Raw genomic sequence first — 26,093 nt, forward strand, 5'->3', positions numbered from 1 at the left:
CACTCTCCAGTGTGTCCCATAAGCCTGGCATCACGTAGGGTTTATGCATATTTTATATGTTTACACACCATGATGTGTTTGAGGAAGGAAGAATCAATCCAACTAATTGTAGCAATTCATGTATCAAGAAAAATGGTGAAAATGTTGAGCAAGTTCTATAAATAAAAGCTTTTGTTTTGTGTTTCTTTTTCTCCTATGGCGCTGGATTTATGAAACACCCTGTACGTTGTTGTTCCCTTTGATTTGTTACCCATGTGTGTATTTCTCTAGGCTTTTAGATATGTGGTTTTATGGCCCCACCTTTCTACAATAATAAATAAACCCCCCCCCCAAAAAAAACCCTACACACTTGTTAGTGCAGCAATAAATTTACAATTGTTTACTGTCATGTGAATCAATTTACCTCCTAATTGCATCGTTCTGGTACTTATGCAGCAAGTGAATTGTGCATTTCCATGAAAGCAATGGAGCTAATAAGTCACTAATAGAATAAAAGGGGGGTTCAGTGAATCAATGGGGTTGTATGTGTGTTTGCGTGTTAGAAAATGAGCAGACGGATCTCTGTGCAAAATTCTCAGGTGTACTGTATGTGCTCCTTTTGGCTAAAAGATTTAAAGGCCATTACAGCAACATATGGCAGTTTGTCACAAAGCATGCTTTTGGCAGAAAGATCTCCAAAACATGGCAAGTGAAAAATTTTAATTGTCTCTCTTTCTTTCTCTCTCTCTCTCTCTCTCTCTCTCTCTCTCTCTCTCTCTCTCTCTCTCTCTCATATATCTCTCAGGTGTCTGTGGTGAATGCATTAGACATGCAGGTAGTGGTGTCCAATGTGCCGCCTACCGTAGTGGAAGAGAACAAAGAGCAACTTGTCAGGTGACACTTCAGTAACTGGACTGGAGCAGATGAACTGCTCTTCCTCTAGAACATTATATCATATCAAGATTGAGGTTTGCAAATGAATTCATTTCCTCCGAGCACAACCGACTGTGTAATTACAGAACGGGGCCAACACTAACCAACACTAATATAAACTACATAAAAAAGACAAACCTGGATTTTTCATCATCACATGCACAGTGTCTATTTCCAGGTTATTTGAGAAAGTTTTATACTCTATCTATATATGCACACTGATTGGGAGTTTTTTGTTTTTTGTTTTTGTTTTTTTAATCTCTATTCTATTTGATTTTCTCACTAAGCACCTTAATAGACAAATTTTATAAAAGTTACAAAAGAAGTGGTTCAGCCTCAACTAATGAATGATTCAATGAAATCATTATTCCTTCAGCATAACTCTGTGAATATTATGGATATAGAAATACTGCGTTGGATCTGCAGCCAACATATCATCAGGCATTAAAATATGAATTGTTTATATTCAGAGGAGCCATATGATTCATCTCTAATGCTTTCTAAATGAGTCCACTGTGAAATCATATCACTTGCTCCTCTTTTCCTGACTTAGCAGTGTGAGGAAATGGATGTGTTTTGTTTTAGTGGGTTTGGTTTATTGAATATGATGCAACTTCTATTTCTAAAAACAGACTCAAAACAGTTATATGACGTCTCAGCGATTGTATTTAATGTGTTATGTTCTCGATTGACGTTTCTCACTGACTGACATACAGTTGTGTAAGCTACAGTCCCTGCTATATGACTGTGCACTGTATTTAGAGCAGCAAGATTTGTATTTAACATAGAATATTTTTATTCAAGCCATGGGCCTTTGCTGTAGATCCATAAAGACCTTTATGTCTGAGGAAAGAAAGAAAGGTATTCATCTCATATTAAGGCCATAGTCTGAGTGAGTTTGATTTGTTATTGTGTTTTGGAACGCAGGATTCTTGAGCGCTATGTGCAGGACCAAATCCCTGGAGCTAAAGTGATAGTAGAATCCATCGGTCCTCGGCGGCATGGGGAAGGATATTCATTAGAGGACTACAGCAAATCAGACCTGCAGGTGTATGCCATCGACCCTCTCACAAACAGGGCCATATCTCGACAAGAGCTCTTCAAGTAAGCAGCACAAATACTATATAAGAAGCAACACAACACACACAAAACAACCTACCAACTGAAAACAATCAGAAACTCAACACAAGCTATTCAAATGTGTCATACCTGGACAAAGTCTGTTTTTCATTTTGCATTATGTTAAATGTATTGAACGGTATATTATTACATATTAGTTATAATAGTATTTAGTAGTTATTATAATATTTCGTTGTTGTTTTTTAATTGCATAACAATTACTGTTTGTTTCACATGAAAATCTTGATATTTCCCCCACTAGAAACTGGTTTGTGTTCAATTATAATTCTAATATTGTACTTTACTGTGTTTTCACTGTACAGGAGCAGGAGATTTTAGTCTTTATTAAGATGATTTCAGCATGTACTGTACGCGTTTATTTACACAGACATATTTTTCAGCAAAATTAGCACAGAAAATATTCCAGAAGCACAAAGTTCAGGTTTCCTAAGCTGTAAATAACACAATTGTGTTTTATATATGCATGTAGCTCAATTAACAAAAAACTTTTAACTGAAATCACAATTATGTTATTCACAGCTTCTGTAACTTGAAATTTGTGCTTCTGGAATATTTTGTTGTGCTAATTTTGTTTTGTTGTGCATACTATATATCTAGTATGAATTTACACAATACAATTATTGTTATAATGCATTGTATATATTTATATTTTCATGTATATCACAATAAAGCTGTTTATATTTGTATACATTTTTTTATTTGACTTATGTGTAGTATCTATTTCACAAGTCATAATGCATACAAATACTTATTTTAAAAACAAAACCATATTAGAATTAGTTTATTAACATAAAGCTTAAAAATAGGATTACTGTTTCTGTTGTCTCTGCTGTTACAGAGAACGAGATTCAACTTCAGTGCTATAATGTGATATAATTCTTGAGCAGAGTCTAGCTCAACTAGTAGAACTGAGAATAACATAATTTGCTATTACTGTTAATGGCAGTTGTTGTAGACTTGTTAACTTGTAGGTAACTTGACGGTCTTTATTTGGCAGGTTTCTGGACGGTAAGATTCTAGACATTAATAAAGAATTCCAGCCGTATCTGGGTGAAGGAGGGAGGATTTTGGAAATCCGTTCACCAGATATCGTGGCTACGGTGAAGAAAGCTGCTCAGGCTGTGGGCTACACAGAAGGGGCGCTACTTGCCCTCGCCATCATCATCATCCTCTGCTGCATCCCCGCCATCCTCATCATCATGATTACCTACAAACAGTGAGTACTGCTTTGGGAACTAAATCACAGTTGAATCTAGAATTGTGAATCCATGGTTGTTGACATCACTGCTAGTGATTGTTTCTTTGGAGAGTCAGAATCTATATTAAATAACTTCTCACTCTAGTGAAAGATGCTAGATTATCAAGAGTAATATCAATTTTGTGTAAAGTACTAGAGGAAGGATAAGAATAAACAGAGACTGAGGGAAAGAGACAGGAAGAGGTGATGGACAAGGACAGAAATAGGTAGAAAGTGGTGTGAATTTGTGCCAGGTATGAAGTAGGGTATTTATGTGCAATTAGACGTACTAAGAGACAAAGTCTGCCCACCAGCACCATGAGAAAGCAGATTAATTACAGTTGTTTGCGACAGATCTGATGCATTCTCTATTCTCGTCAGACTGCTTTGTCACACCTCAGCCAACTTCGCAACAATACAGCATCTGTCTGCAAAGCTCTCCTCTGACAATTTCTCCCTCCAGGGAGATAAATAAGAGACAGAGACAAAGAAAAAACATCTAGAGTAGGTCCACCGGGCTTCGCAGGTCTCACTCACAGATTCAGTTAAATGCAGTTCAATTCAGTTTTATTTCTATAACACATTTTTCACCACAGACATTTCCACAAAGCGGTTTATGAAAATCTGTGTCCAGATCCCAGGTGAGGATGTTAGAGGCAAAATGGCATGAGGCAGAAACCTTGACTGAAAAGGGTGCCTCCATTGTGTACTCTAATCACAATGTGAAATGTATGAAACTTTGATGAAATAGAGAGGCATCTCATACAAAAGAAAGAGCCAACGATGATAGGTGAAAAGCCTGTCAAAGTTATAATGGGCTTGAGATTGTGTGCAAATATTAGATTGAAGAAAACGATTATCTCATGTTCAATACGTGCATGTGGCAGGTTACGAAACACAAAGAAACATGTTATTTTGAGTTGTTATTTTGAACATGTGAGTTTGTGAGACTGGAGCATGAGTGATAACATATTATCTGGTTGTCCATTTAAGTCACACAAATGTACACACAAAAAAAAGCGAGACATGCTTTACCACTTGAAGCATAAATATACCCTACAGTGAGGATGATGTTAACTTCTGTCATCCTAGATCATTGTATTTTAATCTTGATCCCCTATTCTTTTATTTTATCCATTAAACCAATAAGAATTGACTCAAAGTTGTATCAAAAGTTAGATTAATATTTATTTGTGGAAAGTTACATATATTTATACAGTGTAGAGTAGATGTTTCCTCAAGTACTTGGGGATGTGGTAGCCTAGTGTTTAAGGTGTTGGGCTACCAACCAGAAGGTTGTGAGATTGATTCCTACCTCCACCAAGCTGCTATTGCTGGGCCCCTGAGCAAGGCCCTTAACCCACAGTTGCTCAGTTGTATAAAAATAAGATAAAAATGTAAGTCGCTCTGCTAAAAAAATAAGGGTGTCTGCTAAATGCTGTAAATGTAAATGCTTGCCATTAAACCTGAACACGATCGCCATGAACACAGAAGCTTGCAGAGCGAATGCACGTGCAGGTCGCTTTAATTAGAACAGATCACAAAACTAGAAATAGCGCATAATCCACAAACAAGAAGAATCAAAAACAGGTTCAGGCAGGAACAGATTCATACAGGTTAGAAAAAAACAAAGTCAAGAACAGAAATACACTATTAAAAAATCAGGTAATCGAGAGCAGAACTGTAACGTCACAGACTCTAGTGAACTGGACGTACTGTATACTTTACAAAGGAGGCACAAACCTACTAATTAAACACAGGTGAACATAATCAGAAGGAACGTGTCTGGGAACAAAGGAGTGCAGGTGGTTGATGGGACTTTCGATGAGAGTTTGGGCGGCCATGAAACAGAATCTGTGATGTCCACTGGTGTGACAATCGGTAAACAGAAAATGTGGAAATAACAATCAGATTGTGTTGTTGTTGTCAAATATAATATTATCTAACAATGACTAAAAGATAAGTCTTGTCTCCGGTTAAGATTTTATGAAAATTCTCAGTGAGTTTTTTTTTTTTTTGTTGAGTTTAAAGATACAGTACTAGGAACTAATCGATGTCGACTGTATTCATGACAGAGTGTCATTTCACACTGTACTTTTTTAGTGTATTGTGAACGAATCACACTGTCTGACACGGTTCTGGATATAATACTGTCGATATTATGAGACAAAAATGCGGCAATGCTTAAAACAGCTGGTATTTAAGATAAAGCAGTGTAACTGTCTGAATAATGAATAGACAATTTCAGTCTTCAATCTTCAACACATAACTAAATTCTTACTTTCTCTTTATTCTTATTTTTAACAGCTATTCACTGTACCGTGAAAACAAAAGGCATGAAAGATGAGATGAATTAAGTTAACTGCATGACTGTAGTGCAGCTATAAAGACACTGTATCTATAAACCCATTTAACTCAAGAGTCTGTATTACTTACGCCTTTTCTGGCATCCTTTATTTCCTTGATTTCACCTTTAGATTTCATAATTTTATAAAACTTTCCGGCCCTATTTCTTTGGAATCAGTATCAGTAGCATTTGAGGTCTCTTATCTTCTAGGGAATTGCATTATAGTAAAATAAATAATAAAAGAATAAACTGAGTGTCTAGATTTTAACATTAAACGTTAAGCCTGGAGTCCTGACAGGAAAACAGCATGGACTCTACATGTGACGGATGGAGAAATAACGGGTAGGTAGAAATATGGAGCGGGGAGAGATTTCAGAAAGGAGTGGGAGGTTAAAGGAACAGTAAATGGAGAGAAGGTAGTTTGCCGGCGGAGAGCTCATTTCTCTCTCAGCAGTGCAGTAGACAGAGATGTGTGATAAGTGTGGGTTATTCTCCCTCCTGAGCTCTTACCACTATACAGGAGGAACAAAATGGTGAGGAATAATGTGCATTCCACCACCTGCAGCAGTGCATTCATCTAACACCGCATGAAAGAGCTTCACATTATCATTAAAACTCTGGGATTTAAGTGGTGTGCTGAGGAAATCCTATGAAGTCCCAATTTTTAATTTATACATTGTGTCATGTTTTGATAAGGAAATACTGCTGGGCTAATTATCTAACTATACCACTTGTCCTCTTTTTTTTCCTCTCTCTTATCCCATTGTGGCTGCTCGCGGACCCCTTCTTCAGATTCAAAGAGTAAGTGTTGTTCATTCATTTCAGTAATTATGTGCTGAAAACTCCCACTGAGCTCAGCCCTTGTTATTCCATGTGAATACAAATCAAAAGGTTGTTCAGAAGCTATGAATAAAGGATCTTCACGACCTCCTCTCCACTCTAACCCATGCAAAAATGTTCTTTTGTAAAATAAACAAAAATGGCATGTTCTCACATTTTTATTCCCATCTCAAACACCAAACAAAATGTGCTTACTTCTCACCTCCAATAATGACGGGAAAGAAAAAAATACTAAAAAAAAAAAAGATGACAGTTTCTTTGGCACTGGTGGATTCTTTAATGATCTGTGTTACTGCTGAGACTCCTGTGTGTCAAGAGGCAACAACATGGAAGAATTAGTTTGGTGCTGGTGACTGACCTGTTTGATGTGTGTAACTGTATTAACAGGAAACAGGCCGAGTGTGCCAAAACCGCCCGCATCCAGAGATCACTTGCTGCTTCAAAATCATCTGCTGCTCCGGTTCCTGTTTCAGCTCCAGCTTCGGCTCCAGCCAACCTCTACGAGGAGCTTGGGGATGGCAGAATGTGAGTCAACCTTTAAACATGTGTGTTAGAGGTTAGAAAGTGTCAATGATCATGCCTATACAAACACATTTCCTGATTTTTATACTTTTTATCTTTGCAAAACTCATGATGAGTTCAGGGCTGATATTTTATTTTATGAAGGTATTTGTAGCATACCATGCTGAATGTATTAATAGATGTTATATTTATGTTATATATTTTTTTCCCAATAGCTGACCCGGTAATTGCAGTCAGTGCTTAGTTGTTATTTTCCACTAAACCTTTCACATAGCTTATCGTTCGGATTTAAATGAACTGAAGACAGCCGGCTAACTGTGTAATTCCATTCTGATTCTGTGAAGGATGTCTATTAACAGTCTAGCAGTGACCTTATCCACAGGTTAGAAAAGAAATGAGGTTTTCTCTTAGGAAAGTCTTTTTTGCCTCTTTCAGAAAGAGGAATGCTGTGTTTTTCTATGCTGTGACAAATCAGATTGCAATATATTAGTTTTTATTTTATACATTTGATGGTAACTGTGCGTACAAGCCTGTGATTGCTATATACATCCAACCGTCAGTGCAAGTGAAAAGAAATGTAAATGGTTGCGATTCAAGAAGTGACATAACTACATGTCCCACAGGTAAGAAACTATCGATTTAATGTAATCAGAATAAATGTGTGCTAAATGAAAGAGATTTTTTTTTATGTCAGTCTATTAAATGAAGCACAAAGATAGACAGAGCAATTTCCTGTGATTCAGTATAATAACAAGCCAAACAAAAAAGTGTGTGTCTGTCTGTCTGTCTGTCTGTCTGTCTTTTGATAGCCAATAACAGACACTTTTCAGAGTATGGGATTATTTCTGTTAAAGTTTCTCATTCATCATTTTGCACTGCAGCGAGCACTTATGTGGCTGTTACACCATTTTTACTTCAACAACAATCATTCACACAAAGGTTCTGTAGAAATCACAATTAGCTTCAGCATATAATAGCATTTATGCACTACAGTTTATTGTAAGATGGATGATTATACGTGCAATACGGAAACAAGCAGAGGCTTTTTTTAAAAACTATTTTACTCTGTACTCATTTAATTGACATGCTGTTGAATGGAAAATATTTACTGGATCTCATAGGAGTTATGCTCAAATAGTGAAAAGGATGTTCCAGCACTCAAAAAGGACTCGTAAAGGACATTAAATATTTATAAACACCCGTAACATACCTGCGGAAACCTCATGAGATGATTCATGGAATATGTCATGCTGTCAGGATGCCAATAATCTAAAAAGAAGTGATTTGTGTGTTTGTGTGTGTGCGTGCATGTGTGTGTGTGTGTGTATGTGTTTGAAACTTTTAAACTCACCAACTTTAGTCAGAAGTGTAGAATACATGGATATCAATCTACAAGTGAAGGATTAATGGAAGGTCATCTGTCTTCTATCTCTTCTTATAAATACAAGCTGGCATTTCATATTCTGTCAAAGTTCAGGTTTTGGCTCATATTCACCTGTCTGTTCACTTCTCTCTCTTTCTTTCTGTCCAATTCATTTCATTTCTCTTATTCTCTGCTCAGAATGCAGTAAGTCATTTGCATTTTTATTCTTTCTCTCTTTTCTCCCTTAGCTGACAAGCCCCTTGTTTCACCTTTGGTAATAGTGAGTTTTTTTTCCATAATACTGCACTCCCTGTACTTGTTGCTAGTTACAGCAGGATGTGCTGTTGGTTGAATTATTACGTAGGCAGTGTCCCCAAATCCTCACAGTATTAGTGTGTGAGTGAGTGTGTTGAAAGTATTACTTTACACATCCTTCACTCTGAGACTGTCGCCTCAGATCATCTCTATTCATCTGTCAGAATAAATAAATCAACCCAGCATGGCTATAGCTCTGTGTGCATGAGTAACTTCCCTTATATGAATCTCTATTTGACATTCAGTGCATGTGTAAGCAAATGAATAATTTTTACCTCATAGCAGGTTTGTTAAATAAAGTCTGAACAATTTCACTCATAATAACTATACTGAATTTACTGGAGGATTACAGCTAGGACATGTGCTGTAATGCTGCTCCTAATAGTGTAGAATTATATCAGAAGAGCTTGTATACAGTATGCTAGCTTTTGTTTTGGCATCCAGCTCAGTCAAAATGAGTGAAGGATACTAACATTGCATTACTAACATTTATCATGTCCCCTAGACAGTTCTTTCTCACTTAGTCCTCATTATCCCTCTTTCATCTATTATATATAGTAGTTCTAGCATTTTTTTTCTGCTATAACTTCATATTGTTGTCTATAGTGGACACAGGAAGTCTGTTACTGAGGAGGCCCGTCGACAGAGGCTTATTAGCACCATTGCTTTTCGTGCCATTGCTGTCAGTGGCACCCTACACAGCAACCTGCCTAAGTCTGATAGCAGTGTCACCTTGTTCTCTGAACTACATTCGCTCATTACCCAGAATCCCCCCTACGTGGAGAGCATTTCCAATCCAGTCACGAGCACCAAGACTCACATGCTTGGCAGCTTCTGGGATATTGGCTCTTCATCACCCACAAACGCTGGGAATCAGAAGTTTACCTGGTCCTTGCCTTGTCGTATTCATGAGCGAGAAATTTATGACACACTGCGAGAACAAGCCCTTTGGGACCCTGCTGAGCGAGAAGAGCATAAGCTGGAGGCAGATCTTAAGGACGGCAGAGAAGAGTTTGATGCTGGAATGGGGACCCCGAGTGGTCGTAGCATGAAGCTGTCAGTTGGGGAACAGGCCAGACAGTTTGAGCAGCAGGCACTCTCTGATAAGACTTCCAGAGACTCCCAGGACTCTCTGGATCTAGATGACCTTCTAGCTATTATTGAGCCACAGTACAGTTCAGGATTTGTGGGAAAGGAAACCCCCCCTTGCATTCTCATCACAGGCACCACACCCCCTCCACCAGCCACCCAGCGGCCGACTCCCCCAGTCCTGAGGAGGTTTAGTTATGGTATCTCTAGCTATGTCACAGTGGACCCCTGTGAGATATGGCTGGAAATTATACCTGATGCCCCAGATAGCCCACCACGCCCATCCACTGTTCCTCTGTCTCCTGATGCCTGTTCAACTCCCTTTAATTTTGAAAGCTAGGTCCCCTCGACCTTATTACAGACTCAGCGTATAATACCCAGATTCCACCGCGGCATCTCTGAAACCTTACCTCCTCCAGAGACTTCGGAATGTCAAGGCCAGAAGAAAGAATATAACTATTCATTATAATTCAAAATTGTATAAAAACGATTCTGAAATATAATGACACTAGAAAGGACAAAATGAGCCCCTATAGCCACTCTGACAGGAAGTACAATACAGGGGAAATAAAGGCCAAGAGTTTGATAAGAACTGAATCAGAGTCTGAATTAGACATTTTCTCTCGCACCTGGATTTAAAATCAAACTCCTTAAATCCTAGCCCAGATTCAGAGCAGCAGGCAGACAGAGATTCCCCATATAAATATTTCTCACTGAACTTTCAGGACCTTTTTCTCTTAAATGAAATCATTCCTGTACTTTTTTTATTTCATACTGTATGTCATACTGAGGATATGTGATATTGTTATTATTATTATTATTATTATTATTATTATTATTATTAGGATTATTATTAAGATTATTATTAAGATTAAGATTAGTGTAGAGTAGATTAGAGTAAGATGGCAGTAAAGATTAAAACCAGCCGATCGTATTAATCAACTACAAATACATATGCCACTTTTGTACAATATCACACCGTTACATCAAGTCAAAGTTCTGTATAAAAGCTCAGCCTTAAGGCCTTGTGTCTACATCTCCATATTATGAATCAAGCTTCAGAGCATCTTTTTGCCTAGATGCTTCTTTAATGCTTTTACATTTACATTGATGGCATTTTGCAGACACCCTTATTTAGAGTGACACATTTTTATCAAATTTTTATACAACTAAGCAATTAAAGGTTAAAGGCTTTGCTCAGGGGCTCAGCAGTGGCGTGGATCTGGGATTCAAACTCATAGCCTTCTGATCGGTTGTCCAACACCTTAATCACTGTCCCTTTGGACAGTGTAAAAGTGAAGAATAGACCTTCTGCTATCTGCTGTACAATTATTTCAAACATATTCATCTTTTTAATCTTAATCTCTCAGACAGAGTGGATTTTTTTCCCTTGCCAACATGATTGCTGCACTCTTTAACTGTTTCTAAAGAGTTAAATAAGGCTTTTTGAGGAATGCTTCCGTGCAATTTTGCTGATGTTTTTGCCCTTTAGAAAATCAAAAGAGTCATGAAGTGCAGCAGGCTCAGACAATAGAGATAATAGTCGGTGGGCTACGTGACAGGAAAAGTGTGCCCTGCCACCAGCCGGCTGCATTCAGCTCTGGCAAGAGAACAATCAATCTCTCAGGCCACCTCTAGATAAATAGCTTTCTGTGTACATATAAAGAAACCATCTTTTCCCAACTACGCCTACCCTCCTGTGGAGCCTAATGACATCTACTGATGCCATATTATTAATTCCAGAGTCTCACTGATTTATTGTCATATCATGTTTACTGAGGTTGGAGCTGCAACGTTGATATGCTTTAAATCATTATTTTCATTAGCTTCCCAATCCATCTGAATTTCACTTTTCTTCATTTTTTAATGTCTATTCTTGGTGGTATGTTAGATTTTAATTACTCTTATGCCACAGGGACAGATTATAATATGCCTTTATAATGTCACCTAAATTTCACAGTGGCAGCCATATGATACAAGACATTAATGCTTTATTTGAGTATCAGTGTCACAGCATGCTATACATATGAAATGTGTGGAAAATCCTTCACATGATGAAATTACAGATATTTTTTTTCATGTATCGTAAACCAGCATAAAAGTGAAAAAGGAGAAAATTGCATGTGAAAAATTAGCACAATTTCATAGTAACTGGTAAGGCATGACACATTGGGTTACTGTATGAATTAAAGTATTAGAGTATAAATGGAAATGAAATGCATAATAAAATGTTCACGTTTGCATAATAGGCAGTTTGCAAAATAGCAGACCTTAGAATCTCATATCAGAATCATATAACTGTCTCTATAGATCAATATTATTTTACACTGGAAACTTCACTGATGCACTTGCACAGTTATTAAGACAGCAGGACGTGTTTCCTAATTACCATGACAGATTGTGTTATAGCAATGTTGTGATCCTCAAGATATCTGACACTTCTGAATCAAACATATGACCAGATTTGCTTCCACAAATATTATGGCATATGCTGTAGGTTCTCTATATAAGAACATCTGCTGTAACATGAAGTGGAGCACAGAGAGATGTTGTCTGCTTACTGAAGCAGTGTGAAAGACGGTGTGACATTGTGTGTGTATGCATATAACATATGCATATGTGTGTGTATGTGTGTGTGTGTGTGTGTGTGTGTGTGTGTGAGGTTATTGCAAGATGAACTCCACAGGGACTTGTCACTTTGTATGCCTGATCAAATCTGCTCAGCGGGGGGAAAGCGAGACTGTGATGTCTGCATGCACCAGAGACAGGCCTAATTAGTCGATTGATCCATTCAGCGCTGACAAAACTCCTTCCAGTTCTTGTTGCTCTTCTACCTCTTTCACCTCTTGTGCCTCTCCACCTACAACCTGCTCTTTAGCTGCTCCTCCTATCTCTATTATATTCTATCTAGAAATGTTATTTTCATAACTCATAAAGGCTCAGAAAGTGAATAGAGTGCTATACAGGTGTAATATATTATTATTAAAAATAAAACGTGGGTGTATTCAACAATACCCTTCTCCAAAGAATACAGCAAAATCAAAAAAAAAAAAAAAAGGGTTGGAAAAAAGTTTCCATGACTGTTTGGGTCTGCAGAAAAAGTTGAAAGAAAAAAAAGAGGCAGTGTATGAAATTTGGCAGAATTTAAAAAGAGTGAGTGAAGACAGAGTTGACAATCAGTCTCACAGAGAGCAGAAACATCATGCAGAATTTAAGTAATTATTACAGAGGAGTGGATTTAACACAAATCAGAAGATTAAATAAAAGAACTTGGTAATTCCTTCTTTCAATACATGCATGTAGGAGTGAAAAAAAATACAAAACAGATTATTTGCAAAAGATGGCAGAGAATTATTTCGCACTCTGGTTTGGCTGATGAAATATTAATACAAGAGAACAAATCGTGATATGTTCACTTTACTAAAGTATAATGAAATGCCTTGGGGACAAACACGAGACAAAGGACCTAATTTACTCAAGCAAAACCCCATGGTTTTCGACTAAGCAAAATGGTGTTTCAGAGAGCATCAGCAGATTCTACTGTAGGGAATCAGAGAACGACTTTATTCTCGCTTCTGTGAGAACAGTTCAACAACAAGCATACCTAAAAACCACATAGAGTCCTGTGGACATACAGTACAGTGCAGGAACTAAACGTTAATAGAGTCAGTAAAGTTTGGCACCAATCAGGATATACAGTAGAAGGTTCTCTCTTTCCACAAAAGTAATTAGCTATACTCTCTGAGATTTTCTAAGATAAGATTTTGCAGTTATGTTTTAAATCTAGCAGTGTAGAAGAGAAGAGCTTTGCTTTCTGCAGTGAGACACTGAGACTCTTTCAGCACTGCATTATTTAGCACCAGTAGTCCTCCACTCCACTCCACTCCAACGCCCACTGCATCTTACACATTATTTATCTCACTTTCAAGTGGCACAGACTTACCTATTACACAGAAAACTTTTCTCAGACACTGTCCTGTGTGTTTTTTGTGTGTGAGTGAGCAATATCAAAGGCCTTATCTTTCTACCCCTTGCCTAGCAAGGCCCTTTCTATCAATTCAGTCAGACCTATTATTCAGACAATTTATGAACATAAATCTCTTCTCAATACTTCACAAGCCATCACATTATCTCATTCATCTCATTTAGTGTGCAAGTGATCATAGGTCAGTAATACTTTAAAGTCCTCATTTGTTTCCCTGTGGAGAGTCTATTGCTCAGTCACGGTTCTCCAGGGCTGAACTTTTAAGAGGTTCAGAGATTTGTGCCTAGGCTTTTATGATTATGATCTAGAAGACTTATTTGTGTGTGTGTGTGTGTGTGTGTGTGTGTGTGTGTGTGTGTGTGTGTGTGTGTGTGTGTGTGTGTGTGTGTGTAAACAAGTTATTTCGAATAAAAGATAATCACACAACGTGTTTCTGGTTGTTAAATCTGCTTGTGTCAGCACTTGTTCTCCCACTCTAAGTATATCCTCTGCATGCATTTTCATTCTTTGCTCATACTCTGTTTTTCTGTTTTTCCATTTTGCTCACTCACCCAGAGTGTGTATTTATTTGTACACATTAGCACACACACACACGCAAAAATGTGTGTGTAAATAATACATAAACATTCACAGCATACTAGCGTATGTATATAATAAAAAGGAGATAAAGTTGGAACTTCACGATTCATTTTCTTTTCATTTTTTTTAAGCTTCGATTCATTTTCTTTTTCTTTTTTCAACACTTACATATGAGCATCTTTTTTAAAGGTATTTTCTTGTTTCCCATTGTATGCCAGGCGTGGATATGGCAGAGAGGTATGTCCTTCTCTTATCTGTTACCAGATGCTTTATTTATTTAGGGGCTGATCATTTTTATTCTATGGTAGGAAAGCTTCTTGTCCCTCATCACTCTAATCTGTCAATAGTACCTGAAAGAGAATAAGAGGGGAATCACAATTAGATAGAGAAAGACACAGAACGCCTGCCGCTATTTTTACACTCTAGATGTGAAAACTGCTTTTCATAGAAAACTTGTATATTTTTAAACACGTTATATTTAGTTTTGTGCCTAATATTATTTTCCTAAGATATAATAGGTGAGAAAAACTGTTGTACGAGACACTTTCAGTGTCGTAAAGGTTTTGGCCTTTATGTGTGTAAAGACTCTCAAACTTGACATTTTCCTCTCCATTTAGCTTCAACATTTTGTGTTAATCTAATGTCAGCTTATCACAAGAGTAGAGTATGCAATGCAGTACGCTGCTACTTATTGGTCTTCAGGAGCTTTTGTCTGAATTGCTTTCTTCTTTGTCCTCTCTAACCCACTGTGATCTTTAACCTGGTTTTGTTATTACACTCAACCTCACCCCTAGTTTAATCTTAATCTTTTACAACTAGTCCTGTAAAACTCAGTGATCCCCTTATTGTTGTTTCTGTCTGATGCCTTTTCCTGCAAAGTCTTATTCTATTGTATTTTTCTTTCTTTTCTACCCTTCTTACTCTTCTCTTTTCTTCCCCTGTTGCCTATCCATTAGCAACAGCTGCTGAGGCCATCTTTGCTCAGGCCGGAGGTAGAGTCTTTATGTTCCTGCTGCACTGTGTGTTGCATGTAAACTGCTATCTCTTATTTCTTTCCATTGTTGATCCTCTTTTCTCTTAAACATTTGTGGTAATGGCCAAGTTCAAGTAACCATATGGTCATTATTTTGAATGCAGCACTGCACATTGCATGAGCTTTCTTCATTTATTTCACTTGAATCACACCCTGGGGCAGACTTAGGGCAGTGGGGGCTCCTAGGCTTGAACCGTTGTTGGGACCTTAAACATACATCATGGAATGAATCTATAACCAACTAAGTATTGACCAAGTAACTGAGCCAGAAAAGAAAATCATCTTCGAGCATGAAAGTGTCCATATTGCTAGAATAGGAGCTTGCAATTCTACATGTGGTTGTGGAGCTGTTTGTCTAATGAGGTGTTCTAATTAAAAGATAAATAGACAGATAATCAGTATGTCTGTGTGTGAGGAAGTTTAATTGGTTAGACTGGCTTGCATTTCTTTGCTACTCTGCAGATAGACTGCTGAAATCAGCCAGCTGGTAATGGCAAACTTTTAACACTTTTCTTTTGTTGCTCTACTTTTTAATGTTTCAGCAACACAGCAACAGATCCTTGAGTGAGAGTGAGAAAATCTTTTACTAACTGTGAATCAGACTGATTAATGAGTGTATATATTTCTCCTTTTGATGCCACATTCAAAACACGTAGTCTTAGAATAGATGTGTCGTTTGCATGCTTTTGACCAGACGTCCTTGAAAGTTTAAAAATTAAACGAACAATAACGCAGTAATTATAGTAAGCACAATGGCATCCATCTTGGCGCAATCAGAACTACGCAACACACTCAACACACTCAACACACTCAACTATGGGATGAAAAACAAAAAGGTTCTGAGTTTCAGTTGCACAACACTGTCATATTTTCTGTTATCTGACATTAGGACAATATCAAAAGGCCAAGTTACTGTGAGGTTGTAACCCACCCACTGGCATAACTTAAATAAAGTCATGCAATAAACTCATGCAAAGTATGTCTGATGTACAACTAAACAAATCAAAGCACCAGTCTCAGTGAAGTATTGAACTTGATTAAGCTAATGGCAAGTATAAATATGTATTCATAGGTTTTTATTAAACATGACCCCCTTTTCTCCCTTGCATAAGTCAGGCCCAGGTCCCACTAACTGCATGTTGTTATTCAGTGTTATCACATTTTCATTCCTACAATGGCATCATTGCAGTGTTCACTGCGGTAATAGTTTCAGTCTTGTTGCGCTATTAAGGCTGGGGCTTGTTTTTGCTAACTTAGGCACTCTCTATGGAATCGGGTATTGACCCTGGGCAAGACTACTATACACAAGACTATTACAGCTATGATCAAGGGTAAGTTCCACATGAGGAATCACGGTTCATTTGTGAAGTAATGACTGTAAAGTTTACTAATGTGTCTCTTTGTGTGCTATCTCTTAATTTGAGTACATGGCCATGTTTAAGAGCTCAGGGTCTCCACAAAGTACAAGGGTAGGAACATCTGCCAGTTTTGACCTTGTGGGAACATTTGCTTGGCCCAAACAGTGAGAAGTGCATTTTTTTCACCAAGTAACTAAAGTTTCTGTTAAAAAAAAGGTTTCCTTTTGGTTACTGAGGTTAATGTTAGAGATAGATTTAGGTTTAATTGATTTAAATGATTAATTAACTGCATGAATAATTATTATAAATATTAATATATATATAATAACTAGTAAGACCTGTGTGGGTATGGGTATTCATAACAATTTTGTCTTAGTAGTTCTTAACAGTTATGAGATCATCAAGCTCACCACCAGAGTTTTGAGCATAGCATAAGGACTGTAAATTATAATTAAGGCTACATATGGAAATGCAGTGCATTATTTCACCACTGCAGCTCCGGTATTAAGCAAGCACTAAGCAACGTTCTGAGCACCAATCTCTATCTATCCACCCTGTCAGCTGCTGAAGGGCCACAAAAACAGCAGCCAGATACGGCAGTGATGATTCTACCAACTAACGATTAGTACTGCAGCTTCACATGGTTGTTAAAGTCTGCTCCTGCAGAATGACTGAATGAAATTCTTATAAATGGTGTTGCACAAACATAGTGTGACATTCACTGATGATCTTCAGACGATTACAAATAATCTTCGAATATGTTATGTTATTAAATAGGAAATATTTCATTGTCATCTGTAGCGCTGAAATGTTTCACTGAAATCAGGTCTGACATTTTAGTGTGTGTTTGAGGTCTAATGACTCTTAAGTGATGGATATTCTATACAATCATTATTTACAAATTAATATCTAAAGAAAAGTATTAAAATAGCATAAAAACCTATATTCACAGGAAGATCCCTCTGTCCTTGTATTTTTCTTCTATACCCCTGTAATTTCACACCCTCTTTCTCCCCTCCAAATGTTTTCAATTACTCAAGATTGGACAGGGCACCTGAGCCCATGCGGAGAGAGAGAAAGAGAGAGAGAGAGAGAGAGAGAGAGAGAGAGAGAGAGAGAGAGAGAGAGAGAGAGAGTGTGTGTGTGTGTGAGAGAGAGAGAGAGAGAGAGAGAGAGAGAGAGAGAGAGAGAGAGAGAGAGAGAGAGAGAGAGAGAGAGAGAGAGAGAGAGAGAGAGAGAGAGAGAGAGAGAGAGATGGAAAACAATTTTGCTGCAAATAGAGCACACAATAAACAGCATCTGATGTGCAAACATACAATCAGTGGGAAAGCAGCACAAATAGAAAGTAGAAAAGTGGTATTAGCAATTGTTTAACCAGTTGTGGCAGCTCATAGCAGCTCATTTCATGAACGGAGAAATATAGAAAGCCAAGAAACAGATGCTGAGCAAATGCTGAGTGCTGATCTGCATGTTTTAAGGGTTAGCATCTGCCACTCAGGAGACATGTGGAACAGTTTAAACCATCATTAGCTTCCCACATTTTCCACAATTAGGCCAGGTAGTTTAATTAGCAGCCGTTCCACTCTCACTAGGAAGCCTCCAGGATTCAAAGCTTTCACCTCCAACTAGCTCGTACTTTCACCTATAAGAAAGTGCAGTACCTTGTAGGCACTATATGTGTCATGGTCACTGCAATGCTTTGAGACTAAGCATTCAATTATACAAAGCCATCCAGGTCAGTGACCTTGCTATCCTTAAAAGCACAACATAACACCTTGCTGATCCACTTCATCAGCTAAGTGGACACTCGAGTGAGAAGAGAGACGCTTTGAGTGTTATTTCTTTTTATTCTAAGGATATTAACTTACAACAATTCATCTAAATTAGCAAAAAACATTAAGATACAGTGTCATTCACTGATTATTATGAGAGAAAGAATGGCTTCAGATACCATTTTTGGTCATATTATGTCTTGACTTTGTACTTAAAGAGCTGAACTAAAACATGTATTTTTTGAAGGTCTCAGTGATGGACACCCAATTTCAAAATCCTTCATAATTTACCAGTGAAATTCAAGTCAAAGGATTGGCTAGACCATGCAAGACCTTCTGGAATTATTTTGGCTGAATGTTTGGGGTTGTCTGTCTTGTTGAAACGTCCATCACTTTCTAGGTCAATGAGATTAATAACCTTGTCTAATGTACCCTGGTACCTCAATCCATTTATCTTTCCTTCAGTGCTGTGTAATGCCCCAGTGGTGTTTAAAGAGAATGTCCATACTTCACTTCCAAATCTAATAAACTGAAATATTGGCAAATAAATATGTTTTGTATTTCATATATATATATATATAAAATAATGTATTAGAAGATGTGCATCTCTGTGATTAATTTTTAGCAATGTTTTGTGTGTGCGAGTGTGTGTGTGTGTGTGTGTGTCTGTGTGTAACAGAAGTGACTGTGTTGCAGTTCATTACTCACAGTTCAGTGTGTAACTTCGGTTGCTGCTGTTTTCAGGTCTTCCTGCTATTCTTTTTGACTGACAGCTAGCTTTTCAATCTTCTCCTTCTCATTAATCTGAGAGCGTTATAAAGTCTTTTTTTTGGTTTTGTGAACTTTCCATTTTTATATATACACATCAGTTGTAGTGACATGGATGTTTAGGGATTTTGTAGCTTTTTCCACTCACATGTATTTGCTAATGTTGTCCTTGAGAACTTTAGGAAACTCCTTTTACCTTTAATAGGATTGTTGCTTGTTGTGTTTTTATGTATTTTTAACCAGTGGCTTTAAAGTTTCAAATTGCATGAATGTTTTGCAGTATTGTCTACTGTAGAACATGAAATATGTAACCTATCTTATATGTGTATATGTATTTATGTACCTATCTTCATATAATGTGTTTATCCATAAGCCTTGTCAAATACAAAAATGTGGTTTATATTTATAAGTACAAAGTCAAAAGACATTCTAAGTGTAAATTTGAAGTGTACACAGTATATACGCTATATTAAATAACAAACCTAACTTCTTATACTCCACAGTCAAATCCATTTTATTTTCTCAGCTCCCACTGATGTTTAATTGCCCACTGGACCAATACATGACAGTAATTAGTGATCTTTAAAGCCCAATCAGTTACTTATTACCTTCTCATGTTCTCATAAAGGTATGATCCGTATCCTCCTTACGGCAGTCGCAGGAGGCTGATATCTCCCATGTACGATGAGTACGGAGAGGCCATAATGGACGATGATGGCTACTACTACAGTGCCTATGGCACAGAGGTAATATTGCACATTCTTATTACTGGTAGAGCAAAGGTTAATCAAATTTATTTCAGTTTGTGAGTTAATTTTACATTATCTGTATAAAGTGTCAGACAGGTATTGAAATGTGACACAGTAAATGTCCATTACATTACAGTATAGCTCTTGTAATCCTGTATTGTAATAGTTACAGCATTTTATCTGTGTTATCTGTTTGACCACGATAATGATCAAATATCTAAGTTTTTTAAAGGAAATGGTCTCACTACAGGGTCGGGGAAGAGGCAGAGGTGGGCGGGGTCATGGTAGGCAGGTGGAATTCCAGGATATAACTCCAGAGGAGGAGATTGAATCAGCAGAGCCAGAAGTTCCTTCTGAGGTTTCTGAAGAAAAAGTAGAACCTGAAAAGGAGGAGTCCAAAGCTGCAAAGAGACTCAAATCTGTCATTAAACTCAGCAAGCTGCTTGCTGTCGGGAAGAAAGTCGAACCGCCTCGTATATCACCTTGGAAAAAGGCCAGAATTTTCCCAATGCTGTTTAGAAAGGGCAAGAAGGACAAAGATTATGCCAAGCTTACATCTGCACGCCGTATTGACAGTCAAGAGAGTATAACAGAGGCACCAGTGTCCATCAGTGTCAGTGAGCCTGAACCGAGTGGATCCGAAGCATCAGAGCGGAGCAGCATAGTTACTCAAGATAAGGATTACCTAAAAGTGGATCTGGATAGAGAAGATGCCACTGAAAGCACTGTTGACTCAGAGTCAGAGGCAGAGGAACCAGAGGAATCTGATGAAGAAAGCAAATCAAAGTCGGAAAAAGAGACAGAGAAGGAATCAGGATCAGAAGAGGAATCGTCTACAGAGAAGGAGGAAGAATCAAGCGCAGAGAAAACCTCTGTCACAGAGAAAGAGTCTGAGGAGGAATCTGAAGAAGATGAAGAGAAAAGCGTGGCATCTAAAGAGCCTGAGTCTGGATCAGAGGTATCATCATCACAAACTCAAGCCAGTAGAGGATCTTCAGTGAGATCCAGTTCAGGAAGCAGGCTCAGTGGCTCAGGATCCCAGCCGTCATCAACTCGATCCTCTGTGAGATCTGGAAGCTCTTCAGGTGGAGGGTCTGAGGAAGTGTCTGAGGAAGCATCTGAGGACGATGTTAGTGGATCTGCGGCATCCGAAGAAGCAGGATCAGACCGTGGCTCACTCAGTGGCAGTGAGAGAGGTTCTACCACCACATCCAGATCTGCAACAGGAAGTCGCTCACGCAAATCTACCATCACACGTAGCTCACAGGACACCATTGAGGAAGAGAGTGAAGAAGAGCTGGAGGAAACAGAGGAGGGGGAGGAAGAGGAAGACGAGGGGGAGGAAGAGGAGGAGGAGGACGGGGAAGAAGAGGAGGGGGAGGAAGAGGAGGAGGAGGAGGAGGAGGAGGGAGTAGAAGAAGAAACTACAGAGACGAGCAAAAAGTCATCAGGTGAGACGAGTGATGAAGCAGAATCACAGACTTCGGAATCTGAAGGAAGTGTGACTAGGAGCTCAGAAGAGGCATTAGGAGGTCTCTCTTCCATTGCTGAGGAGGATGAAGAAGCCATAACATCTGACAATGGCTCAGAAACTGGAGAAAATTCAGAAATAGAATCGGGAGGTTCCACTGCATTCTAAGGAGCGAAATAATGAGCTTATGTGCATTTACAAATGTAAGACTGACTTGAATTTGTTTCTTTTTAGAAGTGCAGTGATATCCGTTTTCCTTGCCAACATTTCAGATGTTTCCCGTACCTTGGTTTACTCTTGACTACTTCTGCTGCATGGGCGTGAAACTTTAATCTTCATCCACTCCTCACATGCTTTAATGAATCTTCTCCCAAACTAAATTCCTCTTTCCTTCCTACAAACTGGATACAGCATAAACAAAACTGAATCTGTTCTCTTCCTTCCAACTTTTGGACCTAAAGTGTCTGTCTGTGTTATCTCTACAAATATAAAAGGAGCAGTTTATCATCTTTAGAGCACTCTGCTTTTAGTCTGAATGCTAATCAGCTAATTGCTGATCTGTTGCATGGCATAATTGGCAATCAGAGTCTATGAAAAAAGGATTATTATTGCTGTATGTTATTTTGTTTGTGTAATTGTAATATACTAATATATAGTACATTACATATGAAAGCATTTTCTTGTTAAAGCTTTAAAGACACTTTACAATTATTACAAACCGCACCACAGCTTAAATCCAATATTTGTAATTCTACTGTTTAATCAGTAACACTCACTGTTTTCATGCATCTGTCTCCATTCTTTGACCCTCAGGCTGTCAGAAAGAAGCAGATGAAGTTAATTGAGGAGAAAGAGGGCGAGTCAACGACTACAGGTGAAGACAGTGGTTCAGACAGCCAGAGGAACCGTGTGCCTAATGTTAACTGTCAAAGCAACGTGAACGGTTCAGTGTACCTGGCACAGAACGGTACGATCATTCGAACCCGACGGCCACCTTATCCTAATAACATAAAACATTTTTCACCCGGGAGGCTTGGAAAACACTTCAAGAAACTGGACAAGCTAGGTGTTACACAGGAGGAACATTTGCCTTTAAATAGTACAGTGGATAATGGACCTACTATAGGAACCACTGCCACACTTTCATCTATGACTAACAACAACCTCGACACCAGGCCGTTAACCTGGTCCATAGGGTCTAGTATAGGGCCAAAATCCAACATCATTAAGGCACATTTGGACAATGAGCAGGGGCGCTGTCAGCAGGAGCAGGAGTCCAGTGTGGACAATGAGGAGGTCAAAGGGACCTCAGAGACTCCCAGTGATCACACACTGTCGGATGAGGAGGAGTTGTGGATGGGCCCCTGGAACAACCTTCACATACCAATGACAAAACTCTGATGTCTTTCAAATTTTATTTATTCTATTTTGGTTGAATTGTTGTTGTTTTTTTGTTTTTTTTACAATTTCTCTTTTCTTACCATCTTTTCATAAATGCTTATCAACAACCAATATATAATTGTATTGAATGCCATCTGATATGTTAGTGTTAGATAAATCGTTGGTTGTTTTGGCAGAGAGAGAAGTTACTCCTAATTCGAAAACATAGGGACAAAAATAAGAATTATTTGCCTATTATAATTCTTATATTATTTTTAACATGCAACGATTGTTATAAGAATATGTAGCTAACTAAAGATGTTTTCAGGTGGTGTTTTTTTACACGCAGAATTTAAAGGTTTATGTCATTTTTCAAGTACAGTCGGATAGATAAATGTTCATTTAAATCTTTTTTGAAATACAGAAAAGTACAAATTAACATCCCAAAGATATAAAGGGAAATTGTTTTGGATGATTTTTAACAGAGTTTCATTTTAGAATATAAATGGCTATGATAGCCTGATATTTTGAAGAAACAATAAAAAAAGAGAGAGAACATGAAATACATGTATTTTCATAACCTCAGTTCTGTATATTTTAAAGCATTTGGATTATATACAAAAAGAAAATGTGTCTTATATACATTTGTTGTTTTCTTATAAAAAGTATCAAATATTTATAATATAATTTATATTTATATGTGTATTATTATTATTATTATTATTATTATTATTATTATTATTATTATTATTATTATAGTAAGTATAAAACGCGTACCTGTTTGTTAATAAATTGGCAGTTTGCTTATTTTTGGCTAAGATTTATAATTGGTTACATGCTTTCATGGATCCTGCTACACTGCTTGACTTGGGCTTCATCATGTGTTCTAAAAAAAATAAAAAAAAAGTAGGTGCTTTTTCAAATCTTACGAATCCCAAGGCCATTTACTGCAGATGAATCGCACACTGCATATGAGTGCAGCATATCATTATCTACCAGCACAATCTTCATCTGTCCATCAGAAGCTGATTGCTCTGCCAAGCATGAATGTTTGTCTAGTCAAACTATGGCAGTGGCTCTGGAAAAAAGAAAGACAGTGTGACACAAAACTGGTTCTGATGAAAACTGAGAGATTGACCCACTCTTCCCAGATCCTCATCATCAAAATTACTTCTGTCTCGCTCTCTGTGGGACACATTTACTACTGATGGTGTTTCAGATCACAGACATTAAGTGCACACACAGTGAAGGGACTGAAAGCGTCTCGGGCGTGTGCTGAATTTTGTATGCCACCTTCTGACCCTAGGGAAATAAAAGCTGACGGTAACACAGAGAAAAGCTTTTTAGATCTAAGCCAAGATGATTTATAACACTTTCAGTCCTTTCATTTTCAAATGGAGAGATCACCCCGTTTTTTTCATTCATTCATTCATTCATTCATTCATTCATTCATTCATTCATTCATTCATTCATCTGTCTTCACTAACCCTTTTTCTTGATCAGAGATGTAGTGGATCTGGACCCTATGCAAACCTGCATAAACACTGAAAGGACCCAAGAATCTCAACAGACAGTAAACTGAACTGAGGATCAAACTGGAGACCGAAATGAATACAACCATCATATTACTAAGCACACTGAATCTATGGTACCTTGACTAGTTCTTAGTAATAGTTAGTATTATTTATTATAGAAGTACTTAAGTAAGTGTTCTTGCCTGTTAAATTGGAGCTCTATATCTATAAAATATTGGAGCCAAATATCCAATAAAATATAAGTCAAATATCTAATTATAAAGTTTTTTTTAATCACTTTTATCTTCAGAGTGTCACAAAATTATCCATACAACGAAGACATTATGTATGGACAAATGGTTTATGTTTATTTATAAATCATCCTCTACATGATTGCCATTTCTTTTTAGAATTGTCTTTTTAGAAGTGTTCCTTTAAATGATGTTTGAGCTGGATCATTTCAAATTGTCAAAGGAAGTTATAAATAATATAATATATACTACACTACGTTTTATATATATATATACATATATACATATATACATATATACATACATACATATATATATATATATATATATATATATATATATATATATATATATATATATATATATATATATATATAGTGCATCTACACTATATATACAGTGCAGAAAAATTCTGTAAGGCATTTTGGACACTGTAATAACATACACTAGGGATCTCTGTTATATAAACACCTACTTTAGGCCATGTGAAGCTCTGTTTAATGCTTCTGTATCACAGAATCCAAAAAGAAAACTATTCTGAATTGCTACGTGGAAAGAAAGAAAGAAAGAAAGAAAGAAAGAAAGAAAGAAAGAAAGAAAGAAAGAAAGAAAGAAAGAAAAGATAAACACTAGATGGCAGTCTTCACTTTCACATGTCAGGGAGACACTGGAACTGTGACCTGACGTTTGTTTCTACTTGAATAACCAACATTACTTAAACCGACTTTATTACTACTTCTTTCATATATTTAACTGATGCTGACTGAATACATTTTTATATTTTATTTATTTATGTTTTAATTAACGGAACATGCGTAATGTTAAGTAGCAGTGTTGAGATACTAAGAAAGATTAAGCTGTTGACAAAGTCCATCGTTAAAAGTAAATAAATAAACCAATAAATGATTGATTCCAAATGTTCTGTGAATGAAAATAGTTGAGAACTTGAAAAATTCAGTTTAGCACGTTACAAGTAGTTGATCATTCATAAGAGATTCAGTGAGTGAGTGAGTGAACTTGCTGAGTCGACTCACTTGTGCACTAACACTTTGGCTCACTTTACCCAGTATTTTATTCCTTTCATTTTTCTAGATGAAAACGTGTTTGTCAAACAGCAGGATGTAAGTACCACGTGTGTGTGTGTGTGTGTGTGTGTGTGTGTGTGTGTAGCTTTGTGCACTTTTGTGCTGTGCTGTTCGGAGAGTTGCGCCATCTCATTCCGAAGGGCTCAATGGACTCAGCACTTCTTCCTCTGCTGATTTAGTGAGGATGAGGACAAAGCACTAATTAGGGGGTGTGTTACATACCAACCACTTTTTTTTCCCTTAACAAGCATACGATGTTATGAAAGTTTGTTTGTGAACACGATCATGATGAATTCGTTTTCAGACTCCCAGTATGCGCTGTTCCCAGCCGTGTATCAGAGGAGATGTTAATAGGTGTTCCAGGAAGCTGGCTGGCTTACGCG

General features: G+C 37.5%; 1 protein-coding gene across 1 annotated transcript in view; it reads left to right on the forward strand.

Annotated features, from left to right (window-relative positions):
- pcdh15a (protocadherin-related 15a) overlaps window positions 1-23,194 on the forward strand; it is a 185,766-nt gene extending 162,572 nt beyond the window's left edge. Inside the window, exons 29-35 of the mRNA XM_060872456.1 lie at window positions 785-873; window positions 1,840-2,016; window positions 3,050-3,268; window positions 6,429-6,437; window positions 6,864-7,001; window positions 19,889-20,006; window positions 22,294-23,194. Of these exons, the coding sequence (XP_060728439.1) occupies window positions 785-873; window positions 1,840-2,016; window positions 3,050-3,268; window positions 6,429-6,437; window positions 6,864-7,001; window positions 19,889-20,006; window positions 22,294-22,881 (1,338 nt within the window). The 3' untranslated portion in view covers window positions 22,882-23,194. The remainder of the gene's footprint in view (window positions 1-784; window positions 874-1,839; window positions 2,017-3,049; window positions 3,269-6,428; window positions 6,438-6,863; window positions 7,002-19,888; window positions 20,007-22,293) is intronic.
- The last annotated feature ends 2,899 nt before the right edge of the window (window positions 23,195-26,093 follow it).

Source organism: Tachysurus vachellii, chromosome 6 (genome assembly GCF_030014155.1).
Source record: "Tachysurus vachellii isolate PV-2020 chromosome 6, HZAU_Pvac_v1, whole genome shotgun sequence".
NCBI classification, from domain to species: domain Eukaryota; kingdom Metazoa; phylum Chordata; class Actinopteri; order Siluriformes; family Bagridae; genus Tachysurus; species Tachysurus vachellii.